Source organism: Tyto alba, unplaced genomic scaffold (assembly GCF_018691265.1).
Source record: "Tyto alba isolate M040663 unplaced genomic scaffold, T.alba_DEE_v4.0 Super-Scaffold_7, whole genome shotgun sequence".
NCBI classification, from domain to species: Eukaryota; Metazoa; Chordata; class Aves; order Strigiformes; family Tytonidae; genus Tyto; species Tyto alba.
In genome coordinates this window covers 19,823,232-19,848,170 of record NW_024881328.1, presented here as the reverse complement: position 1 = coordinate 19,848,170, position 24,939 = coordinate 19,823,232, and the positions used below count along the sequence as shown (strand labels likewise).

Below are 24,939 nucleotides of genomic sequence, written 5' to 3'. Positions count from 1 at the left end.
TGCAGCACATAATTAGTTTAATAAATGGGCTCCAGTGCTGTGAAAGGTTGAGAAATTTTGCCATTCCAGAGGAGTTCTAGTTTCTTGACTGTAGGTAGACTGTAGGCCTCGCAAGTGGAACTTCTGCTTCTTCTCTGGCAGCCATTTAGCATGGCCAAATACTGCAGACTTAAATTTGATAAAGGGTTCCCTAATTTTGGGTGCAGCCCTTCACTATTTACCTTGAGGTTCTTCAGCCAGAACTGTGTACAAAATTCTATACTTTCTGTTCAATGCACTGCCTATTTTGCCACCTTATTTTATATCTAATAACCACATGGGGCTACTTACATCAAACAGTTTAATCTCAGAACAACCTTGCGGGTTGTGTTTGAAGTCTGTTGATGAAAGCATTATTATGCTTTGAGGAGCTATTCAAGAGGTGATTACAGTAGCAAGTGGTTACCCTTATGCATGCGTATTTCCTAAAAAATTGTGGTCTGTCTGTTCACGATTCATTTATCCATTTACTGATGCTTCCCACATTTTTTTTCTCCTTTAACTTTCCATGCAAAAAGCAGACTGAAACATCCAGTGGCCATGCAACTTTACCTCTTCTCTAACAGCAGTTCTTGTTACGGCCAGCTGGGCAGGAGGGCCAGGAGTGAGGGGAAGAGTAGCCAGTGCTGAGATAAGGAAAGAGAGTGCAATATCCAGTATCATTCTGCTGCCATGAGCAAGTCATAAACAGCCCTATAGTAGGGGGTCCTATACAACTGTCTGGTCACAAACTAGGTTCCTTCAGCCAGAAATCTAATTCTCCAGGGGTGAGATAATCACTAAATGAGAAGGCTCATCACTGTCATGGTTAGATGATACTATGTGCAGTCTTCTATGGTCTTTTGACAGAAATGTGCCTAGAAGAAGTTGGAAAAGCATAGCAGTTGCTGGGGAAGTTAATGACCTTAAGGTGCCTGAGGTATTTTGTGAGTCTGATGCCTAACTGCTGTGTTGGGTATTACTAGTGACTGGTAGAAAGCTACCATAAATAGAGATAAGGGTTACTAGCAGCAAAAGTCCAATGAGTTCACATTGTCATCCTGGATTTGAAGTTGAAGAATGCTGGGACTGCTGAGACAGCTTCATGCTTCAAGGAATCAAGAGGTGAGGTTGCAGATCTTCCTCACAGCTGTGTTAATGTATAATTGAAAAGGAAAAAAAGTGCCCAAATAGGTCTCATCACTGTTCTGTTGGGGATGGTCATATCTACAGTCCTCTTTATCCTATCTGCATTCTGTCCTGAACTAAGCAATTTTGCGACTGGGTGGTGTGGAGGAGTATCTATTGCCAATGTCAACATCCTGCTTGCAACCAAACAGTATGTTTAAAATACAGAGAGGCTTCTAGCTGTTATACAGCCCTCGTATTTGAAGACCTGTGCCACAAGATGAATGAATCTGTCAGCTGTGATCTGTCACAGTTTTCTTGGGAATAAGGGGTCTTGTAGTATTCCAGTTTCTGAAAGGCATTAGCTTTCTGGGTGTTTAAAGAGAGAAAGCTAGAAAATCTGTAAGGGAATTTAAATCTGTTGATCAGAAATTGATCTTTGAAGTAGTATCTCTTTGAATCTAGATTCAAAAATTAAAGTTTAGATAAGAATCTTCAACTCTGTGTGGGTTTTTTTTAGAGAACTGTTATATAAATCATTTGCAGTAGTTAATTCCAGTAACTGAGCTTCAAAGGACTTTAATCAAAATCATGGCTGAAATTCTCTACAAAGTTGAATGGTAGATACAGCACGTTAATTGCCTTGTTGTGAGTATGCTGTAGACTTGTCTGACCAAACAGTCTTTTGGCTTGAATCTGACTGTTCTAACCATTCTCTTTCCTCCATATATTTATGCACCTTGCTCTGTATTACAGGATCCTTGTAGTCTTCATGTTACATGCGGTTATATTACTTTTCTAGCTAGTGAAAGAAAAGGTAGAGAATGGAAAAGTTTTCCTGATATATGTCCTTGACTTCTGTAACTGCCATTTAACTCAGTTATCTACCTTAATTCAAATGTTGAGTAATGTAATTTAAAAAAAATTTACCACCAGTGGATTGATATCTGTAGAACACTTCTGCTATTTTTGTTTCATTGCTTTGCATGAGATGGGGCAAATTTGCAAGGGACTACAGAGCTATTGATTACAAAGTTAATGATTACCTCCCTCTGGGGAAGTCTCTGCAGAGTGACACTGGGTGAACTTCCCGGGGAGGTGTCACGGTGCTCACCTGTTGGTTATGGTCTCTCCTGGATGTCCAGTATCAGATATGGTTCTGGGTTAAGTGAACCTTTGGCATGAGCCAGTAGAGTAGTTTTTACGTTCTTCTTTGCTGGAAATTCATTTCTGTGCTCTTAATTGTCATGTATCTCAGGCAGCAACTGGGGGCTTGAGTGTAGGGGGGGGAAGGTTTTTGAGTGCTTTTTTACACGCATTGGAAGAGAAACAGGGAAGAAGGAAGGTTTGGAAAAAATAGCCTGAAATGTCACTTACTTTTCTGACTAACTACTGAATCAGTCAGGTTTCCCTTCTTGTGTCTCATGCTGCTCCTAAATTACATTCCTAGATTGCAGATCATTCTTGCTCTTGTTCTGCTGTCACTTAAAAATGGTAATGCTCATTCACCTTTTCTGATTTTTATCGTCTCTCTGTCCCTTTTTTTCTCATTATTGATGAGAATCGTGCCTGTACTTGTCTTTCCCTTGTTGTGGTTCTGTCAGTCTCTCTTGGTAGTGGTGAATATGCAGTAAAGCTTCCATTATTACTGGTTTTATAGTTTTCCATCTCTTTTATGTTGGTTACATAATTTCTTGCTCTTTTTTTATTACATACGGAGATTAGTAAAATGTGCCTTGACACTGGGGAATAAACAATACATATACCAAAAGTAATTTGTCAACAACTTTAGGTTTTGGTATGGTGATGTGTCATACCATAAACATTACACAATAGATAACTTCTTGTTTACACCTTACACCTACAGAAATCGAGTCAATTTTTCTCTTGAGGAAGGGTGACATATTAAAAAAAAAAAAATACAAAATTAAACCAGAGCTGTTTATCAACTTCATATGAGTACTACTTACATAAAAGGTTAAGAGCCTTCTTCTAGAAGGACTTAAGTTTCTGCTGTTGTAACAGGGGTATTATGATGTAAATATTTCCAGTATATCATTATGACAGTGGAAATATGTATGTGCTGCTGAGGGTGAGAACAGGGTGGAGATGAGGAGCTAGTGATTTGAAATTTAGAAAAACAAGGCTGTATCTGGAATAGTCAAAAAGGAAAAATAGCAAAAAAATTCAGCCTTCACAGCCTCTCTGAGGAACCTAAGAGTGAAAGAAGCTGTTTTGCTAAAATATGAACATACATTGACCTGTATCCAATCTTCAAAGCCAATAAAATGCTCTTGAATGTCAACAACTACTTTATTTTGTCAAAATAAACCTGCTTGACACTTTTTTTCAACTGGAATCTGAACAAGAAGAACCAAAATGCAGAATTCAATGTATATTGAGTATCTGTGGTTGGTGGCATAATGTGGATAAGTAAGAATATAATAGTAGTGCCCTATCTCTCAAATTAAGAAAATACTTCAACTAGAACTTTTATGACTATACCCTTACAGCTTGGCGTATGTTTTCATATTCAGTTACTATGTGGAAGGTGTTGACAGAAAATGAAATTTTAATTTTATACACAGCCAACAAATCTTAATAGTGGCCTGATTTTTAGTAATGAGACCTCAGCAAAATATGTATGTCACCAGGGGGAAAAACATTCATCAGTTTGGAAAAATCCCTAAACCTGTTTATCAGCCACCTGTCTTAAATTGCTCCTCCTTCTCCAAGAGAGAATTTTGTTGCTTTCTGAAGCCCCTCTAATTGAAAATGACACTTACTCAATTAGGAAACAGAGAAGTGATATTCCCAACTAGACAACAGTGCATGAATATCAAATGCACACTTGTTCATAATCCATCAAATTAAATATTCAGTTAATATAGAATAATTAACCTGAAAAATTAATATTCTCACAGGAAACTTCATGAACAAGAAATGTAGACTAGTAATTTTTTAGAACAGTCAAATTTCAGATTAAATTGAGCAAGAAATTTTTTTAACCTTTGCTGAGCATCTTAGTCTAAATTAATTGTTTTTTATGGCTCTTGACTTTTATTGTAGCAGTGGCTGTGCAGTCTGTGCTGTATATATACAATGTGCTTATTGTTTGGAAATAAGAGTAAAACTGTAATAGCTAATATAAATACCTTCCTGCTGTGTTTTTCCAGGCGTCACATGTATTTCACCTGCAGAAAGATAACCTGCAAAAATTGTGAGGTGCTTTGCTGTATGTATGTCCCTAATGGCTTTACACTCTCTTCTTCAACATAATGAAAGAAGAGGCGATCTGTTTAAAATTATCCAAAAGACTGGGACACTCAGAATTGACAGGGATAGGCTATTACCTTGGTTGATCAGTCACCGTGTCTATACTATTAGCAATTGTTTTTATCCTAGGTCTTTTGATTTGTATTGGTAGTAACATAAAAAGAATGGTTTAACCAGTTGAAATAAAAATTGTTTCCCTTCTGAACTGTGTAGATTTGTATGATGGTAGTTTTTAGGTTTCAGGGTTGTTTTTTTTTTTTTAAAAAAAAAAAAAAAGGCAAGGGGGGAAGCAGGGAGAGAATTGCATACCTGAATTTAAAAGTTGTAGGTTTTGTTTTCAGACGAAAAATATTACAAATACTCACACAATGATGTTTTTTTCTTATTAATATTTGAACCTTTCAGTTTTTGTAAAGAGTAGCTTGTGCACTGCAGCCAGAAAGAAATAAATGTTTTTTATAGAAGTTGACTGCAGTGTGCTGGAGCAGATGACCAAACTCAGTAGCTTAACTGGGTTCAAAGTTTCACTTAGTCTTTTCATAGTAACCCAGTTACTTAGCTTTAATTTTACAGTCAAAATAGTAATGTTGCAGTAGATATTAAGATACCTTGGTGAAAATCACATCAAGGGAGGGATAAATATTTAATCATTTATTTCATCATAAGCTTATCAGTGTTTGGAATTTAATTATCTTCTTAAATTAGACCTTCCCTGAAAATTTTACTGCTTCTCAGATTCTTTTTGAGACATTTCTGAAATTTGAGTTTAATGATAAGCAGATGATTCACAATTGAAGTGTTCATGAACAGGAACAGCAGTATTACAGAATGTGTGATGAAGTACAGCAGCTGCTTTAAGGTATCTTTTAAGGTCTGTACATCTGATCACATGGATGCTACATTGCATTCATCTGGACAACCTTGCCCACCACTCTCAAACATGAGCATGTACATCTCTGCTTTGCATGTTCCACTGTACAACTGATGCCTGATGCAAATATGAGCAGTCAGGGCTCTACAGCAAGGTTCCCAGAGTGAGCATAGTGGGGAAAGGCACTAAGATCACTTCAATTTTAGAGGAGTACAAGTATGTGTTTCCTGAGATAAGAGGGCCAGAGGTCTTCTCTTTATTTTTGTTACTGTCAGAAAGGTTTTTTCATTTACTCAAAAGGTAACAGCTCTTGTGTACCTTGAAGTAAAATAACAGCAGAGAAAAGGCATCTGTAATTTTTACGTGAGCTTGTTGAGTGAACTCACCAATACTCCTTTATTATATGCTTGCTGAATTTACCTTGCAGTAAAGCTTTGGTGCCTGCTCGCTGCTAGTACTTTAGTGATGGTTAGCTAAAACGCATCAATAATCAGCAATAAAAATCCACTTATTTTAGTAGTCGGGTCAAGAAATTGTGGCAGAGCTGTTTGAAGTAACATCAAAATCTCTCTTCTGTCTCTTTCTTTCAGAAAGTACCTCCGAGCCTGATTCACGAAGAACATATACTCTACAGAATTACTTGAACAATGACTATAAGTACAAAACACATAATTTGCAGTGGATTTCAGGTAATTAATTTCTACTTACAAGATGAATGTCAAGAAAATGTATTATCTTCAGTAAACACATATCTTCATGCTGAGGTGACTACTGTACCCTGAAGAAAAATTAAATTATTTAATAGTGCCATTATAGAAAGGTGCATAGCTCAGTGTAGTGATTTTATTTTTTTTCCCTTTCGATACACATTCTCATTCATGGCAAGTAATATTCTCCTACTGCTAAAAGAGCATACTTGATTCTATGCTTTTTTGTAGAATCATGTCATCCTCTAAACTGTGTCAGCTTCCTGTGCGTGAGGCTATCAGGGAACAGGAGGATACAGGACACTTTTCCTTTTAAATAAGTCTAGTGCCCCAAGGGAAAGAGGTGCCAGAAGGCAGAGTCTGTGAGCCCCAGTACTAGATTTTGTCCATGTTCTTGTGCTATAAGGATCCTTTCATTATAGAAGTGGAAAACACAGCATTGACCAGGTTTTAAAATTTTATTTCCTTCTTAAAACATAAGGGGAAAAGAGAAGTAACTGATGAGGATTTTACTTATTGTTTATCAACGGCTCTCTTGTTCTTCTAGGAAATCAGTATCTTCACAAAACAGCTGATGGGGACATCCTACGTATCAATGCTGACACTGGAGCATCCTCAGTAATCCTTGCGAATACAACATTAGTATGTTGACTTATATATAATATCTGCAGATCTTGGAAAAGATAGTAAATTTAATATTTTGTTCTGTGCATTTATTTGGAATCAGTGCTTAATGTGTTCCTTTTGCCCTTTGTTGACAGGATAAATACAAGGCAACTACAGTTATATTGTCTCCTGACCAAAAGTTTGCTCTTCTGCAGTACAGCTATACAAAGGTACAGGTGCACTTCTCCAAGGACGAAACTGGGAAATAAAGGTTTGGGAGCAACTGAGAGGGAAATGCAGGAGGATGGATGAATGAGATGGATGTCTGCAGGGGATCAGTGAAGTTGAGCAGTCAGGAGGAGAAGAGAGACTGGTATTGTCTGTGAGCTTGGCAGAAGAGATAAGACTGCCTGAGAAAAGAAGCTGGATTAAAAAATAGTTGGAGAGATATCACAGGGAGAGTGAGGCTGGATGGTTCATCTGGGAAGACAAGCTAGAAGAGTAGATAGGCATGACTGTCCAAGGAGCTGTGTTGCTCAGGACACGTGGTAGATATGCTGAGTAGATACGCCTGTATACATATGCTCGTACATATATGCTGTATATATATGTGGTTGTTACACTGTGGTGTTAGGACATAAGAATTTCAAACTGAGACGAATGAAAAGCAGCATGTGCTTACAAGAGAAGGCTGTCCGCTTCTTTGGAGTGGGCTTGGGTGTCCTTGTTCCCTACTGTTACCAAGCGTATGAAAAACCTCCAGCATAATGCCTCATCCTGGCTTGGTGCTGAACCATGCAACAAAGGTCAACCTACATTTATGCCAGGTGGCATGAAAACCTGGCTCTCTGTGCCACTGGGGACAGTTACAGAAGCCTAATGGAGGTGATAATTTATCCTGCAATGTGTGCACTGAGAAGCCAGCAACTTTGCTTTGTTGCTGTTTCCTTTTTTTTTTTTTTTTTTTTTTTCGAAAGAGCTGTCTGTTTTGTTTGTAGAAGGCTCAGTGCTGGCTTGTGCGGTGTACAAATACTCAAACACTGTGTCACTGAGCTCTGTCTACATGTTCTGGCTTTGCAGTCCAAGGGTGCCTCTCGCACTGTGCCAGCCACAATCCATAGACTCAGTCATCACTTTTTTCCAGTTTTAGCTTCCTTACTAGGTACTACTAAGCCAGTTAGTCTTTGTCTTTCTGAATTGTTCAGATGTGTTTGACTTTGCACTGCATCATTAGTGGCCACAAAATGCCTTGTATTTTTCCAGCCACCCTCGATGTCCCCTCTACTTGTAATTTATTGCTCTATAGTATTTAATTTGTTGCAGTCATAAGAGTTTTATTTTAATGCTGAAGCAAGATCTTTTAACCTTTATATAATAGTGATTGAAAGTTATGTTATTATTAATCTTTATTGCAAGAAAACAGAGTAAGAAAATGAATCGTGAGGATGTAGACACTTCTTATGTAATAGCCATCTGGTTGTGTAGTACTAAATTATTGTTTTATCTCTTCATACAAATCTTCAACAACCGTCATAGAAGATAGCATTATTGTAATGTGTCAACACCGTGGACTAAATTAAACCTCTTCAGCCCCATGTAGTGAGCACATTTAAATGTGTCTGCATTATCAACATCATCTTTCTCTCTATAAGTGCCCACAGAATGATACAGACTTCAAGAGGCAGGTTTCTGAGAGAAGGGGTTTATTTCTGTGACAATATGAATGGGAATAGGTCACCCTGGAACTAGAGGAACTGCTACAGAAATACTGCTGGGACTCATGAGGACTACTAAACCATAAAATGCCAAGTTAAATAATACAGCATGAAAAATGAGACAGAAAACAGCAAATGCGCCAGTAAGGCAGAAGGCGGAGGATTAACTGTGCATTGCTATGATAGTCTGCCACGTAGTTACAAGGATTTCTGAAAATCTGCAGTTTCTCTGGCCTCTGTGTCTCTGTCCTTAGTCAGTCGGTGGCCTCTGTCATGGTATTTAAGTGATGACTCCAGAGCAGTGGCAATTTGTTAGTCTTTTCTTAATCTTTGCAGAGATTTGTTACCGTTGTACATTCATTGTGTTCCGTCTTAAGCAAAAGCGTGAGGAGAGTCTCAGAGGTAACTCAAACTGTAAGAGATGTGAATCCTGGTGATATTTATTTTCTTAATATTAAAATAATTCTTTTGCAGTTGTGGAGGCATTCCTATACAGCTTCATATCACATCTATGATTTCAATAGCAGGTTGGTAATTTTTGCCCACAAGACATAGTTTTAACATTGGTTTGCATTTAAATGACATTTCACTAATTTCTCTTAGCTACATTTTGGTTTTGTTTTTCCAGTTCTATCTTAGATGGCAGACTGCTACATAATGATACACAATATATATCCTGGTCACCTGTTGGTCACAAACTGGTTAGTAAAGATAAGTGAAACTTATATAAACAGTCATTTTTTGTATATGTGACGTGGAAGCTTGCATTGTCTGTACCCTTGAGGTTTGGGGACTTTCCTACTGCTAGATAAAGTAGCTGAACTAGTTTCCAAATGGACTACTGTTGCTGGAAAGACTCCAAAATCCCTCTGTGTGTTTTGTTTTGTTCTTTAAAGAAAATGCATTCCTGAAGTAGTAGTGGCCCCAGTAGTCATGAAATGCACAAATGCGCAGGAACTTCATGTTTTTACAGTTGCAGACAGTAGCTCATCCCTTTCAAAGGCAGCAGCATTACAACTGTCTACTCATCACTGTGATTTTTATCTCCTAATTACACCATAATCAATGAAGTTTTAATTGGTGAATGCATGTAACGGGGATCAGAGGATCAAAATCCGTCTTGTATTCTTTCCCACTGTCCTTTTCCTCCTCCTTTCCTCCCCAATCCATGGCAATGGTGACAGCCACTGTGTTTGCAAGGCTTGTGCATTCCATGTGTGGATCTGACTAAAGAGCTACCACAGGGGAATCTGGTGTTTATTTATTCTTATTGCTTGTAGTTATAAGGATTATAGAGCCCAACTACAGAAGCAAAGAATGTTGAAAAGAGCTTTCTGAATCTCAGAGCAAAACTGTGGAATAAAACTGTGTTCTTCAGAGGTGATTAGAGAGGCAGGCAGGTGGCAAAAACTAGAGGGGTTCTGAGCACTGCTGAAGAAATGCACCATCTTTGCAGATCTATGGCAATGCTGACACCCCCATCGATGTTTTATTAAAGTACTGATAGTTTTCTTTGAAAGATAAATTAGTGAAAAACAACTCCTAATGAAGGAAAGTAAGCTTGTATCTCAGCAGAAAATTAATAGCAAGGTTTTCAAAACTTGAAACAGTAATTATGTCATTTACCATAGTTGAATGTTTTTTTCAAGTTCAGATCTAGGGCTGAATTTAAGTTGCTACACATGATTTGTATTAGTAATTCAAGTTTAAGTATCAATGATGTTTGGTGAAATGCAACTTTCAAAGGCAATTTTTGTCATGTGATGTACAAGTAGATTTCACAGTAGATGAGGCAAAAGAAGGGAGTAGGATTTACTCTAACGGGAATTGTTATCACAATGATGTTTTCCAGGCATATGTCTGGAATAATAATGTTTATATAAAAACTTCACCAACAACAGAACCTGTGCAAATCACTAAAAATGGAGAAGAAAATAAAATTTTCAACGGAATACCAGATTGGGTTTATGAAGGTAACTGTCAAGCATATTTTACTTTGCACTATGATGTAAAAACTTTGTTGTATTATAATTATTTTATTATAACTGTTATCTCATTTCTTATAATTGAAAAGTTCAAAGTAATTTAAGTCTGTATTTTAACAGAAGCATACATCCTTACTCAAGCTTAATGCCTGGCTACTGTGAGGATCTAAGAACATAAATGAGTTGGTCTAACTTGCAGCACATCACTGGAAATCCTAATCTGTGATTTAGGTTAATATGATAGATTATAAGCATTGGTCTAATGTCTCATTTCAGAATGCCAGCAAACAGTCTGCAATTGGGTATCTGAACTTCAATTTGAAAAAAAAAAAAAATCCTATTAAGAGCTAATAAGAACAGTACCTAGGATAGAAGAGCCAATTTATCAATTATAACTTAAACACATTTGCATCTCTTTCAGAGGAAATGTTTGGCACACATTCTGCTCTGTGGTGGTCTCCAAATGGCAATTTTGTGGCATATGCAGCATTTAATGATACAGAAGTTCCTGTTATAGAGTATTCCTTTTATTCTGAGGACACCTTGCAGTACCCAAAGACCATTAGAATCCCATATCCCAAGGTCTGTGTTATTTAACAAACATGGTTGTTCTGCAGTTTCATTAAGAGAATAGTCTCGTTTAATCAGTTTCTGGTAATGAAAATATTGTCTGTCTCTCCTCAACAGCTTGCTGTGATTACTCTTTCTGAAGTCAACAGCATCTGGCAATGTTAAAGTATTTTATTATCTCCAGGGGAAAGCTAAAAGGAAAAAGAAAAAGTATGATTTAAGGTTTTGTTGTTTCACCAGAAATTTTTAAGGTAGCCAGTTGAGATAAAAAAGCTCTTAGGGAATTGAAGTTGGTACAAAGCGTTTGGCATACGTACATTGTGTTACAGTTGTGCATGGTATTGATAATGGAATCTTCTTCAACTAATGTAGCATTTCCACTTGTTGGATGCTTCCTATATTGGAATGAAGGGGAGGAACCTGCTGATGGAGCTTCTTTGCCCACACCTAAACCTCTTCCAGTTTTAGCTGTGAGAGTGAAGCCTTTAGTACATGCAGCTTCTTCTCCTCCCCCTTCCTCTCCACATGACTCTGTTTCCACTGCTCACGGCACAGTTGGCACTGGACTAAATGGTGTGAGAGTCAGAGTCCAATATGCTCTAAACAGGTTTTTTCAGATACTCCACACATGGAGGGTTTCATGCTTAATACAAGATTGATCTGTGTGAAGTTATTTGACATTACATGGGATTTTGATTTAGCAGAGCGATGCAGCAATGCACTTAAGACACAATACAAGTAGAAAATAGACCTGTAGGACAACAATTGCACTATACTGATGAATTGCAGTACAAATGTGGTTCTCATTGCTGGTCTCCATAGTATGCTCACCGCCACCATGCTGAGTATCTCCATTGCCAGAAAGGAATAGATGGGGGGTTGAAACCATCTCAAGCCCATCACTTTCTTCAGTTCTTTTTATGCATTGTTTGTTTTCTATACTCTCTGTTGGGCTGAGGCACCTATATATCCTCCCCATGCTGGTCTGGCTAGCTCAGGAAGATATATTCACTCTTTTGATTAACTGGGGCAGAACAGCTGATATGCCAACTGATTGCTCAACTGCTACAGCTGTTTGTCTGGTGTAAAACCTGCCCTCTGGTCCTCTTTGTGCCAATTTCAGCTTCCTGTGCAGCAGCTGTGGTCAGTCACTCCCTACCCTTCCCAAGGCTTCAGGGGCACATGCCCTTTGCCTGTCCCCTCGGAGCCTCCCCTAGAGCAGGGTCTGTCACTGATGCTTCCTGACACCTGTGGGTGATCTGCCCTGAGCCTGGCACCTGTGAAGGAACGTAGGTGAGGAATGAACTGCCAATTTAAATTGCACCGTTTGTTACAAACCACTTTTGTTTGGAATATTGCTAACTTCTGGAGGTGAGTCAGCTATGGCTACCTAGCCATTACAACGAGGACTTGACTAGTTAACATCTAGAGAAGCCCTTACTGATACAGTTATATTGCCGTCAGTAGGACTACATTAAAAATAGTGGGGTACATGCTACAGTCACAGCTTTGATTGTGGTATACAGCTGTTATATGATCACTTAATGTAAGGTATCAGTTTTCATGAAGGAGCACTTTTCTGTCTGTTAGCAATGAATCTGATTCACTGTTAGGCACTGTGTGTGGCATGTGGGATGAGATATGGTCAAATACTGCTTTCGGTACAGCAAGCCCTATGTAGTTACAAATGTTTCTAAACGTAGTAGTCTTTCTTATCTAGAAACACATAACTAACGCTTTCATATAAAAAAAAAAATACAAAGGATAATTTATGTATCGATCTTAAGAACTGCATTTAGGAACTTGTCTTTTCACATGTTTGAAGTTGGCTGGTTCTACCTGACTGTCTGTAGTAATTTCTTCGTCTGTGGTTTCAAACACTTATTTCACCAAGAATATTCTGTCTTCAAAAGTACAATGAAAAATTTTATTTTTAGGCAGGAACTAAAAATCCAACTGTGCAGTTCTTTATTGTGGATACCAAATCACTTCCTGGTTTCAGCTCTGCTGAAATTTCTCCACCTGCAGAAATAAAATCAAGGTAAGAAATTTTGGTTAAATGTTTTCTTGTTTCTTTTGGTGGAGGAGGAGGAGCTTTTATCTGTGACCACCCTATATTCCGTGTATATGGCAGTTTTTTACAGTCATGTGGCTCTGGTAGCAACAAGATTTACCAGAGAAAATCTGCACAGAGATTATCCTCCTAGTGATTATATATAGATGGCATATTCCATGTATGTTATATTCAGAATGTGACAAGTTCTTGGCTCATCACATTCAGTGGAGTCTAACTATGGTGAAGTCATTTCACAGTACAACTTTAATATGAGCAAGTTTTGGTATAATCAAATTATAATATATGTATTCCAATTCACTGGGGAAAAAAAAAAAAAAAAACACACACAAAACAAAACCTTAATGGTAAGTGAAGATTTGATTTCATTGGAAGCAGACTCCTTGCTAAGGCAAGGTATCGTGGTTGTCTTCAGATTTATACTTAAAATGTTTGTTTTCTTTAGAAACGTGGTGAAAACCAGCACCTCTCACAGTAAATGGAAAATTGTATTTCTCAAAATGCCACTGGAAATGCACAACATGATATAAATGTATTTTGTAAAGAGCAGCTAAATTGATTTGAAATGCATGCACACAGAATTTGGTATCCCAGATCTTGGGTTTTGTTTTTTCTTTTTAACACTATTGTGGAAATTTTTCAGAGGTTTGCACTTAACAAACATGATGGGTATGGAAGCGCAGGTTATACTGATAAACTTCAGAAAAAAAACAAAAGAGGTCTGTTAGCTGGTGCATAAACCCAGCATTTTGTATGTGGTGGCCAAAAAGCTATAGCTGGAATATCGGTGCTATTCTGTTTCAGTCCTTGCCACAATGTAACAGACATCTCTGTGTTAACCCAGATAAGCAAGTTTTTATGAATACCTTGTCCTTTATGCTTTCTCTGCAGTAACACTGTGATAGCTAGATGTTATATTTCTGTTGTGCACTGTTTTTCTCCAGGATTTCAGTGCCTCAGAATTAGAAACCCTTCATGTTTTGGCCAGTTCTGGTTAAGATTTCTGCTGTTTTAGAGTTATGTTTTACCTTTTGTTAGCACCAAATGAAAGCTGAACAATGCTGCTGTGTGACCTGGAGAGAATAGTTGTGATCTGCCTTCCAGCCTTGTACCCATCTGGCTAACACAGGCCTGAGTTATACAAAGTTAATCCATTTTTAAATGAATGTAAAACTCTAAATTAAGATTAATACAAAGATAAATCAAGTCTTGAATGATGAATGCAAAGATGGAAACTTACCCTTTCTCCCAGTGTCTGATCCAAATAATGGTTAAGCCTCAGCATGTGCATCCTGCAAACACTGAGGTGGCCAGAACAAGCCTTGGGGAATTTTGCAAGAGCAATCATACATGGGTGGGAAAGGGCCAGTTATAAGCAGTGGTGTTGTCGGGTAGTTTTGCTCCTGGAAGGACAAAGTAAAGCGTATTTGCACAATATATGCATTTATACTGCTGTATGACATGAAAAGTTAATTTTTGTGTGGAAAATTCTATTTTTACTTCTTTGGAACATAATTTTGAGTAAATTTGAATTGGTGGCATACCTCACCCCACCTGCCTGGTTGGCGATGTCAAGGGGCAGTGCCCCTGCAAATGGTTGCCTGTTGCAGCACTAACCAGAGCTGCTTGTACGCACAACAGTTGTATCCCCACATTTGAAGGGGGCACAGGGAACTTCTGTTTCAGAGGGAAAGTTTTATTACTTGTCAAGGAAAGCTGCCAAAATCTGGAATGGCTGTGCTTTGCCACATAAGATGGTAGAGGAAACCTGACACTTTATGCATGAATGACCAGCAGGAAATCTGTACAGCATTCAACCACTTTTAGCATCATGAGGAGCTCCTGTCGTCTAAGAGGAGGATGAAGGCAATGGATGCTTCTTGTCTGAAGTGATCTGTCCTAAAAATAAGTCGTCTTCAGACTAGAGTGCTCCAGACAGTAATTGCAGGAATATCCCTTTTCAGCAGCAAATGAGGAAGGGCAATGCAAAACTAGTGTACTCTGTACTTAATTGCAGCTTAGTTCATATTTTATGTGTTGTTAAAAACAAGAGGTACATTCCTAGTCTCTATAATAACCTTAAAATATTTATTATAATAATAGCATAATAATATTTTTTTGTTGTTTTTTTCTTGTACTGCCCATCATGTCTGATAGATGATTTATAGTCTCCAGTATAGTTAACTTCTCTAGTTTTGAAGGAACAGAAGCTGTGGAGCTAATTCCCCTTTTACAAAACAAGGGAAACCACTATTAAAGGTACATGAAGAATGGCAGTTTGCCCCTTTTTTTTTTTTTTTCCCACAAACAAGCTCCTGCAGAGTGCTTTTGTAATATTATTGGTCTAAAATATACTGCTTGAAGCCAGTGACAGTAGCAATTAAATGACCTACCAACTTTCCAGTCAAATATAAATGCAAATATGGACCTTTTTCATGATTTCTAAACTGCAATCTAGAAATAAACCTGAAAGTGGTCGGTAACCAGTTGGCATGTATTTTTAATCCATGCACGCTAATTGTAGTGTTTTCTTTTTCTTTTTTCTTCCTCCCCCCACACCCCCCTGCAATGATCACGAAGATACTTACTCTCATCACAAAACTTCCCACACATTTTTGTTAACTAACTTTGGGGAAAAAGGGAACATGAACTTGGAACTAAGTCAAATGTGCAAATTCCGGTTAAAAATGTATACTTGCCTTGGAGGGGAGGTTTGTTTTATTTTAGTTCATAAGGCTTCTAGAAGATAGGAGCGATCTAAAATAAGAAAAGACGAGTACATTTAACAGACCATAATGGTAAACAAAACCATTATATTTTATGGGGTGCCTTTTTAAAATTAATACACAGGAATATTCATTAAAGTAATATTTTGTTCAGATACTTCAATTCTTCATGTCAGCTAGCTGGTATTCTAAAGATGAAAGTAAAACATCAAGTAGTAATATCTGTTCTTGGTATGATCTTTCTCTCCACTCTAACTAATGGAAATAAGTATTAAATTGAACAAAGATATGTATCACTCAGAAAGTGCTTACAAGCAACCAACTTCATGCAGCTAAAATCTAAGGCCCATACAACTTAATATTCAGAAGAATTTCCTCTAGATGCACACAGTACAAGACTTATGAGCAGTCTGGAGTAGCTATTATTTTATGCATTAGAGGATAGTGATCTAGCTGTTAGAATTTAATTGCTGTCTTTCTGGAAACGGGCATATACAAACCATGTAATTCTTTATTATATGAATGAAGATAACCAAGGCATCCACTAGCAGCAAAAGCAATTGACAAAGGAATGGCTCAATTAGGTTTGCATCATTGTTTATCGTTGAAGAGTAGTTTGAAATGAAAATAGCCAGATGAGTCTCATTCAGTGAACTGCTGAATACTACTGTATAGTGTGCTATTACAGCGAGGATTCTAAATATCTAATGCTATTGCTGTTTTCAGGGATCATTATTTGAGTGTTGTAACGTGGGTGACGGATGAAAGGATCTGTCTGCAGTGGCTAAGAAGAATTCAGAATTTTTCAGTCCTCACAGTCTGTGACTTCGAAAGTGCTACTGGAATTTGGACATGTCCACAGGTAAGAAAAATGAGGTGGGAGAGTCAATGCTTCATAAATAAAACCAGAAAGGAGTAGAGTATCTCTGTACATTTATCTTTGTAGAAACATAGCCTGATGTAAAATAAACATAATTGTTGTGGGATTGTTTGTTTTTTCTTTCTTAGGAAAAACAACGTACGGAAGAAAGTACAACTGGCTGGATTGGCAGAGTGAGTGTTCAATTTCTAAAAGTGCTACATGATAAATAACACTGATAATTAAGAAAATTTCATATGAGCCTCTTGCTGGTTGAAGTGCCTCTTGTGTGCAGGTCTGATCCATTCACTTGTTGCATTTTACATGTATAGGAAAAAATGGTCTCAAATGGAGCTGCTATGCCACCCCGCGCCCGGCTTCAAGCTTTTATGGGCATGGGGTTCTGAACTCCCAGGCTGGGCTGACAGTGCAGTGTGGGCTGGAGCTGTAACTGTGTCCTCCATGACCTGTGCATCATGTTCAGCTTGCCAAAAAGCAGACTGCTTCTTCCAGACTCCTTTCTAATTCTGACCTACTGCTTTGGTTGCAGTAGGTAGGGATGTTCAGGAGCCAGGATTCAGAATTCCCTTTGTTCTGGGAGAGTTGTCAGCTATGCTGGTTTGGCTGCTCTCCAGTCATCCTGCCACCTCTAGAATGATCTAGGGGATAAAATGTATTAAGAAGCTTATCCTATAACCTTTGAATTGTATTGGAGGAAAGGCATAGAGGACAAAAGTAATTTTTAGCGTTTCAGGTTGCAACAAACTATTCCATGTTCTCCTTGGGCTTTTTTATTAATTTATTTTTCCACTAGCCAAAATATCCGTTGAAGAGAACTGGGGACAAGATACATATAACTGACCAGATTAAAATTTTTATATGCTTCTGCCAAACCAATTGCTACTGTCTGGATGATGCTTTCCAAGCTGCCTCTCAGTCCTTTTGTACATGGTAGAGAGTAGGCACCTAATGAACTACACAGAAGATCTGGGGGAAGTGAAGCAGAGATGCAAAAGTTCAGACTTGGAGGGAGAAATGAGTTTCAGAGTTTTTGATGAGAACAGAGAGTACACTTTCCACTCCCGCATTTTCCACACACTGATTATGCTTTAGTCACTAATTCACTTTTGAAGTCAAAAATGAAAGTTTAAAGAAATGCAAAGAGGGAGGCAACAGCAGGGATGAAATCATCCGCAGTATGAAGATGAGAGATCAACCCACCTGCTGTCAAATTTGATATGGAAAGGAAGGCCTTAACGCTGACACATTTTGCTTCTCTGCAGCAAAGGCTTCACAATTAGACAATGTGATGATCAAGCTGCAGACTTTGTAAACAGTTGTGCAAAATGAGAGGGCAAAATGCAAGTCTGTGCCATTAAACTAGGTTGTTGGTTTTTTGTTTCTTTTAAAGAGACAACCCACATCTTAGGAGCTGTTGGAAGAGAAAGATAATCTCACTATATGATTTTTGGATTTGAGAAGGGAGTGAAAAGTAGGGAGGATTGAAGAAGGGGTAGGAAAGGTATATTTATTCATTTCTTTTACTCTTATCTACTTAGGGATGATAAAATGACATTTAACTGATATGGAATATTTATATGTATATATATGAGAGATGTATGTATACACATATAAATGTATATACAATTCATGTAAGTGTATATACAAACTTCAGTAAATAATGTATGTGTGTAGAATATAGACATCTAGTTTTCTCTTTATACATATCTATAGTGTTGTTTTCTTTTTTTCAACAAAAAGATATTAAACTATACTTAATCTAAGAATGCTCAGAACAGCCTGTGTTACCGCGTAAGGCTTCCAGGTCATGAGCTAAGTTAGAGCTTGCCAGTTGAGTTGAAGGAAAGTCACACTTTAAAAAAGCAAGACTGCGATAAGGGAGAAGCTAGCAAAATATTTGCCAGGTTATTTTTTGCAAAAATATTGCTAGGAAAGGAGAGATTATCTGGAGCGCATGGGTTAGGAAGACTCAAGTTCTGTCAGTGCTTACTGAGTGACCAGAGGCGAGTCACTCCATCTTTCTGTTTCACTTTCCATTTCAAAAATGGGTATAATATCTCAGAGGTAATTGCATTGTGTCAATTGGCTAATTAACATTTAGATGTTTTGGACATTTATCACAGAAATAACTTTTATTTCATTCTACTTAATTTCATTCCTCTGTTTTTCTCTCTACCACGTGTAGAACATCCAAATGACAGTCAGTAGAAGGAATCCATTCATTTCTGTCACTCCCAGTTGATGAATGGATAGTTCCTTCATGAAAATATCATTCCAGTTTAGGTTCTCTGGCACTCTGTAATCACCTACTTACTAGCAAAATTTCCTCTTGGAAGGCAGCTCGTTTTCTTTGAATTAAGGGACTGATTACCATGGCTAGTACTTGGGAAATTCTGCTGCTTAAGGAGCAAAAAAATATTTGAAGTGTGTTTACTTTTAGGGTAATGGCTACAGGGTCTACCTACTAAGTCAGCAGGCAAAAAAAATTTGCAGTACATTCAGTGATGCATTGTTTTAAGTATTGAAGCTCCTGTTTAGAGATACCAAACCCTAAATTTATCATCTTGGTTTTGGAGTTTTGTTGTCTGCTTTAATAGGCATCTCTCTTGTGTTCAAGTTTCAGCCATCTGTCCCTCACTTTGCACCTGACAATGCTACCTACTACAAAGTCTTCAGCAATACAGCAGGCTACAAGCACATCCATTATGTAAATGGCTCACAGGTGAGTAACAAGGTGTAGGACAGTCACTGCTGACTTGTGTTTCTCCTGGTGATCGAGGTGCTTCATGTTCTACTTTTTGCCTTGCCTTTTACCCCCACTCCAGGCTCCAGTACCTATTACTGCAGGAAAATGGGAAGTAATCAGCATAGAAGCTGTAACTAATAACTTTCTGTAAGTATTATAATTAAGCTATTGATTCCTATCAGGAAGGCTTGTAACAAGGGTCTAAGCAAGCAGGGAGGGAGAACAGGGAGGTGTCATTTAACTCATTAAAATTCTGATCTAAGCATGTAAGATAAACCTTTAAATATTGTCATGTACTGTAAATATTTTACTAAAACCAGTATGTTTTGTTTTTATAGATACTACATTAGTAATGAAAATGGTGGAGTTCCAGGAGGAAGAAATCTTTATAAGTAAGAAATTGTTTCTGCAGTATGAGTAAAATACTTGTTAATGAAAAAGAAACTTTAAGAAAAAGCATTACAAAATAAAAGATTAGGGTGTTCACAGTCTAATATGGGATCCTATATAGGACACTTAATGAAAATCAGTGTAGGAGTATAACCTGTAAAAACAACTAAAATATTTTTCTGTAGATGTAGTTAATAAAGGAAAATTGTGAAAAGAAACAACTAATCCTCAACAAACCCCTAAAGAAAACCTCTCATGCTTTTTTTGCTGTGATTATAATTCCAGTATTAATTGAAGTCCATAGTTTAAAGTCTGTTTTCTCTAATTTTTAAATCAGTAAGGACTTTACTCCTGAATTTTAACATATTTAATTTGGTCATCTTATTTTAAAAGCATAGATTTGTTTAGCATAGCTAAAAAAAAAATAAAAATAAGTCTTTCCTCTCTGAAATGAAGCTCATCTACTTTGCAGAGTGCTCTTGGAAAGCAGTCCAAGTTCTACTAAATGTGTTAGCTGTGATCTGAGTCAAGAAAGATGCCAGTATTATTCTGTGTCCTTCAGCAAAGACGCACAGTATTATCAGCTAGATTGTCGTGGTGAGTATATCTGGAATTAACTGACACAAACATGACTTACTGATTAGTTGGGTGGGGAAGTTCACTTCGTCAAGATCTTGATATGTACTGCGTAACAATGATATGTGTTGATATTGTTGGATAAATGTATTGGCAGTGGAAAAACATACTCCATCCTAGGCTCAAAATCACCTTGACAAAAATTACCAGGATAAAATTTGATAGTTCTATCTATCAGTGGACCTGAAGGAGGTGCAAAAGACTCTTGTCTGCTGTGCATGTCCTTGAGAGCTGCATGGGGAAATCTGTCTGTAGAAGGAATTTGGAGGCTCTTGGAGCAAGGTGAGCAACAGGCTGTGTAAAGAGAAGTGCTCTATGTGTGGGAGTAAAATTTAGATAGATGGTGTTGTCCAAAAAAAATCCAGTGAACATAATCATAAGTTAAGCAGTAGGACTGTAGTCTGTTTCTGACCTGTAAGTGCTTGTGCTAGATAGTACAAGGGATAAATTTATTTTTCCCACGCTTTGATTAAACTTTCTCAAAAATTTCCCTTAAATTAAAATCTGTGTTGTTTTTTAAGATGCCAAGATCTTCCTTGATCTATGGGCTAGAAGGACAGACAGACAGCAGAGAGGGAATTGTTCTGTCAGGTTGTAAAAATGGCTTGACGAAGACTGCTGTGAACTCCGTGACAGGACTTACTGATTTCCAAACCATGGGCCACAACCAATTGGTAGACTTTGTTAAAGAGTGGGAATTTAATTCCTCAGTACCTCACAATCATGTGGTTCGCCTGCAAGACAGTCTATTTTATGGAATCCTGTGGCCTGAGTTTGGGCCCTACTAACGTAAAATTCAGCTTGTGCAGACTGGAGGGAAACAAGTTCTGAGCTTTTATGATTCACCCGCTTCCAATTACTTTGAGGGTTGTGTTTTGAGGCAGCGTTCAAACATGAGGATTTCATGCTCTATGAACAGGTCCTGGCTTGCCTGTATCTACTCTGCACAGAAGCAGTGATGATCAAGGTATGGGATTGTCTTAAAATATAATTTGTGTTGAGCCAGAAAATTGCACTGTAAATTTATTTTAATTTTGTTCCGTTGCTTAGTATAATAATTAAAATGTCAGTTATAAAGGGTAAATTTAATTTCAGATAATTACTCTAGTATAGTTAACCAGAAGAATAAATTATACAGCTTGGCATATGTTTAATCATCATTTATTTAATACTATTTTATATTGTGCTAGAAAACAGTGAGTAATGTATGACTTATTTACTGGATAATTGTTCAGTTTTTCTGAAATTGCATTTAGATGAAAAACAGGGAAACCAGCTTTCTGGTTACTAAATGACTGAAAGAAAAGTATATTGTAAACATTGAATCTGAGAGGAAAAACAAAATTTGCAGTAAACTAAGACTGCAATGTAGGTTTCCATCATCTCAGATTGACTTTTTAAAGTGGTTCATAATTAAAGAACAGCGCATTTGAAAATAATGTATTCAATCTTTAGCTCTTACTAACTCTGTTATTTAGTTCTCAGATACTTGGAAAATAACACTGAACTGGAAAATTCATTGAAAGATATTCAGATGCCTTCAAAAAAAATTGGCTCCATTACTGTAGGTGAATACAGTAAGTTCAAAACCATGTTTTACCTTTCTCTCCCCCTTTCACCAAGGGCTTCAAGGTCTTCTGCTGAAAAGCATGACAGAAAAGATAGGTGTAGTAGGGATTATTGCAGTTATTCAGCACTTAGAGGCAAGGCAAGACAAGACTTTTTTTTTTGACATCTCCAAACATTCTGGTTTTTCCTGAAATTCCAAAATATTCTTATCTAAAATATGCTTTTTCCCTGGTGTGGTATCTTGATGTTTTCATGATGAAGTGGCTTAACTCCTTTTTTCCGTGATTATTACCTGAAAAACAGAAGTCCCTAACATCACATTAAATAAATAAATAAGAGGAATGAGAGGCAGAGCACGCTGCTTGTAACCATTGTTGAATTTAAATTAAATCGTAAATTCAAATAAGACTTAATTTACAGGTACAAGTCCCTTGGGCTTCTGTTAGCAGGTTGGGACAGTGGTGGAGAAGTTCAGTTGTTATCAAAAACCAGACAGAATCTAAACGGAAAAGCCTGCAAAATCATATAGGCTACATTTCAAAAAGATCACCTTTGTGTAAGGGAATATTTGGATTGAATAGTCACATTCTTAAAAACATACTCGTGCTCCAAGACTACATAAACCTCTGAATACAGACTGGAACAAAATGACAGAAAATGAGGTGCTAATGCTTTGCTAGTGGTTCTCCTCTAAGTTTGCACATCTGGGTATAGAAGCTTTCTTGGTGGGCTCCCAGGCTGAGGAACATCAGACAGACCAGCAGTGAGAGGCCTGGTACCTGTCTAAACTATTCTTGCTCCAGCCTTTGCTACTAGCTTTTCTCTTCATGACAAACTTCCTCTTGATAAAATGAATTAATATTCTTAATGGAATTATATTTTACAAACTGTACTGCGTTCTGTCGGTCGTTGTTAACTGTCCGTTTTGATGCCTCCCTCCTCCTACTGTTACCTTATTTATATAATAATTCTCTTTATCTTTGTGTTTTCTGTCTTTTATATCTGTCACATGTTTACTAGGGGTAAAGATGTGAAATCTTCCAGGCAAGATGGAGGTCTAAAGATGTTCTTCATGCTATCAGCTGTATATTCATCTTTTTATTCCTCTTTGTTCTTACTGTTTCATCTCTTCAGGGTAAAAGCTTTCGGGTAAGGGGAATCTATTTTTAATGTCACAAATAGGAGAAATACATCCATTTATGAAGTCCTACTTCAAGTTCCAAGTCTGTTCACAACTTCATGTATGTTCTCGTAAAAGAAACCCATTCCCATGATTATAGAGTACAGAAAAAAATTAAAATTAGTATTTTCATGTGTTGAATTTAGATTGTTCATTTTTCAGTGTTTTATTGACTTGCATATTCATATCTGGACAAACTTTTGTATGACTTGCACTCTGGCTATTACTGCGGTGCAGTCCCCCAGCATTGCTTCATGCTTCCTTTGCAGCATCAGTTCTTTTAAAATTCATGAGTGAAAAATTGAGCCAATCGGTTTGCAAAACTTACATGGTGTGCATTTACAATGTTCAGCTAACTCTCAGCCAACTTGGGTGGAAAGTAACATGGATGGAACCAGAATCAATCTTGCTTGAGAAATAATAGATATTTGGATATGTTTCTGGGATGCTTTACAAACTGTCATGCAAAGCCTATCTGGCAGGTTCAAAATATTTAAAATTTGAGTAGAGAAACATTTTTTGAGCTAGTGTCAGATTTGCCACTGTAGAGACTTACCAAGTTTTCCATGTAAGCTTATAATGTAGAATAATGTTACAAGACAAGATGCTGAGTCCCTGAATTTTATTATTATTGTAGACATTCCAGTTCCAGACTTTCTTCTAATTGTAATGCATGTCAAATTCTTTCACTGGAGAACTGACCAAAGTCAAACTCTTTTCACTTTTAGACCTGTGGTATCAAATGATATTGCCTCCCCATTTTGATTCATCAAAGAAGTACCCTTTGCTCCTCGATGTGTAAGTCTTCAAGTTACATGGCAACGTTGTGTTAGTAATCACTTTCATCTACTTCAAATGCTCTTGATAACATCAGGAAACACAAAACTGGCATATCTTCTAATTACTTCTTGAAGTAGTTTTAAGAAGGAATGAAAAAAATTAGGTGTATCCTAATTTGTGATGGATTCCTGTACTGCAAGATGATGTAATGCTTAACAGTCACCTATTTTGAGGCAGATACATTCTGTATCTGACTTAAAAGACAAGATGTTAGCATTAGCTTACCTCCTCTGCTCTTAGAGTTCATTAGGAATAATATTCAGTTAAATTACATTCCAGAATGAAACCCTGAATAAGTCGTGTATCCTAAATCTGAAGAAGCGAGTGTGATATTGTATTTTCTCTGTGATATTTGACTGTCAGCTGGTGTTGGCAAGCTGCATCCTGTGGTCAGGACTGCATTTGCTGCTTTTTTCATAAATTCAAGACCATGATCATGTGCTGTTTGGTCCATTCTTCCTCAGACAGTTCTGTCCATGCTGGTATGGTTTCATCTAACTGGAAATTATTGAAATTTAGCTATTCATTAAAATAGAAATGTTAACCTTTTCCCCTTTTTATGAAAAGCTGACTCCACATGGAAACTAGCTATTAATTGTTAGACACATCTTTATATAATGTAATTTGGTAGCGCTGTAATTCCTTTTGATATGCCTATTGAACATTTTAATGAGCAGTCAGTGCTCTTTGCTTCTTAAGAGCTATTTTGGTTTTGATTCTGTTTTTAGTGACTTATCAGGGCTTTTGTTGGGATCACCTCTGCTTCATGGTGATCTTGAGATCAGAAATTCCTTTGGAAGTGACAGGATCCATAGCATATAGAAACAAAGCTTGATACAGAGAATTCCTAGTAGTTTTTTTCTTTGCCTTTAAAACTGGGAAAAATGGGTTATAGAGCCATAAGAGCCACTCTTTCATTTCTTACTCTGTTGAACAGTGGCTAGAGAAGTGCACTGCAAACAGAATGTTACCATCCAGGCACTCAGAGTGTGATTTCATAGTGCTCAAGTGCTTCAAAAAGT

At 37.3% G+C, this 24,939-nt stretch overlaps 1 protein-coding gene across 1 annotated transcript in view; it reads left to right on the top strand.

Annotated features, from left to right (window-relative positions):
- The window catches only part of LOC104363178 (dipeptidyl peptidase 4), a 41,429-nt gene that overhangs the window by 2,519 nt on the left and 13,971 nt on the right, over positions 1-24,939 (top strand). Inside the window, exons 3-19 of the mRNA XM_042784333.1 lie at positions 5,884-5,982; positions 6,548-6,642; positions 6,762-6,836; positions 8,796-8,848; positions 8,950-9,022; positions 10,174-10,294; positions 10,728-10,888; positions 12,814-12,917; positions 16,403-16,538; positions 16,685-16,729; positions 19,174-19,278; positions 19,382-19,449; positions 19,641-19,694; positions 20,165-20,289; positions 21,248-21,295; positions 21,807-21,905; positions 23,806-23,875. Coding sequence (XP_042640267.1) covers positions 5,884-5,982; positions 6,548-6,642; positions 6,762-6,836; positions 8,796-8,848; positions 8,950-9,022; positions 10,174-10,294; positions 10,728-10,888; positions 12,814-12,917; positions 16,403-16,538; positions 16,685-16,729; positions 19,174-19,278; positions 19,382-19,449; positions 19,641-19,694; positions 20,165-20,289; positions 21,248-21,295; positions 21,807-21,905; positions 23,806-23,875 — 1,531 coding nt within the window. The remainder of the gene's footprint in view (positions 1-5,883; positions 5,983-6,547; positions 6,643-6,761; positions 6,837-8,795; positions 8,849-8,949; positions 9,023-10,173; positions 10,295-10,727; positions 10,889-12,813; positions 12,918-16,402; positions 16,539-16,684; positions 16,730-19,173; positions 19,279-19,381; positions 19,450-19,640; positions 19,695-20,164; positions 20,290-21,247; positions 21,296-21,806; positions 21,906-23,805; positions 23,876-24,939) is intronic.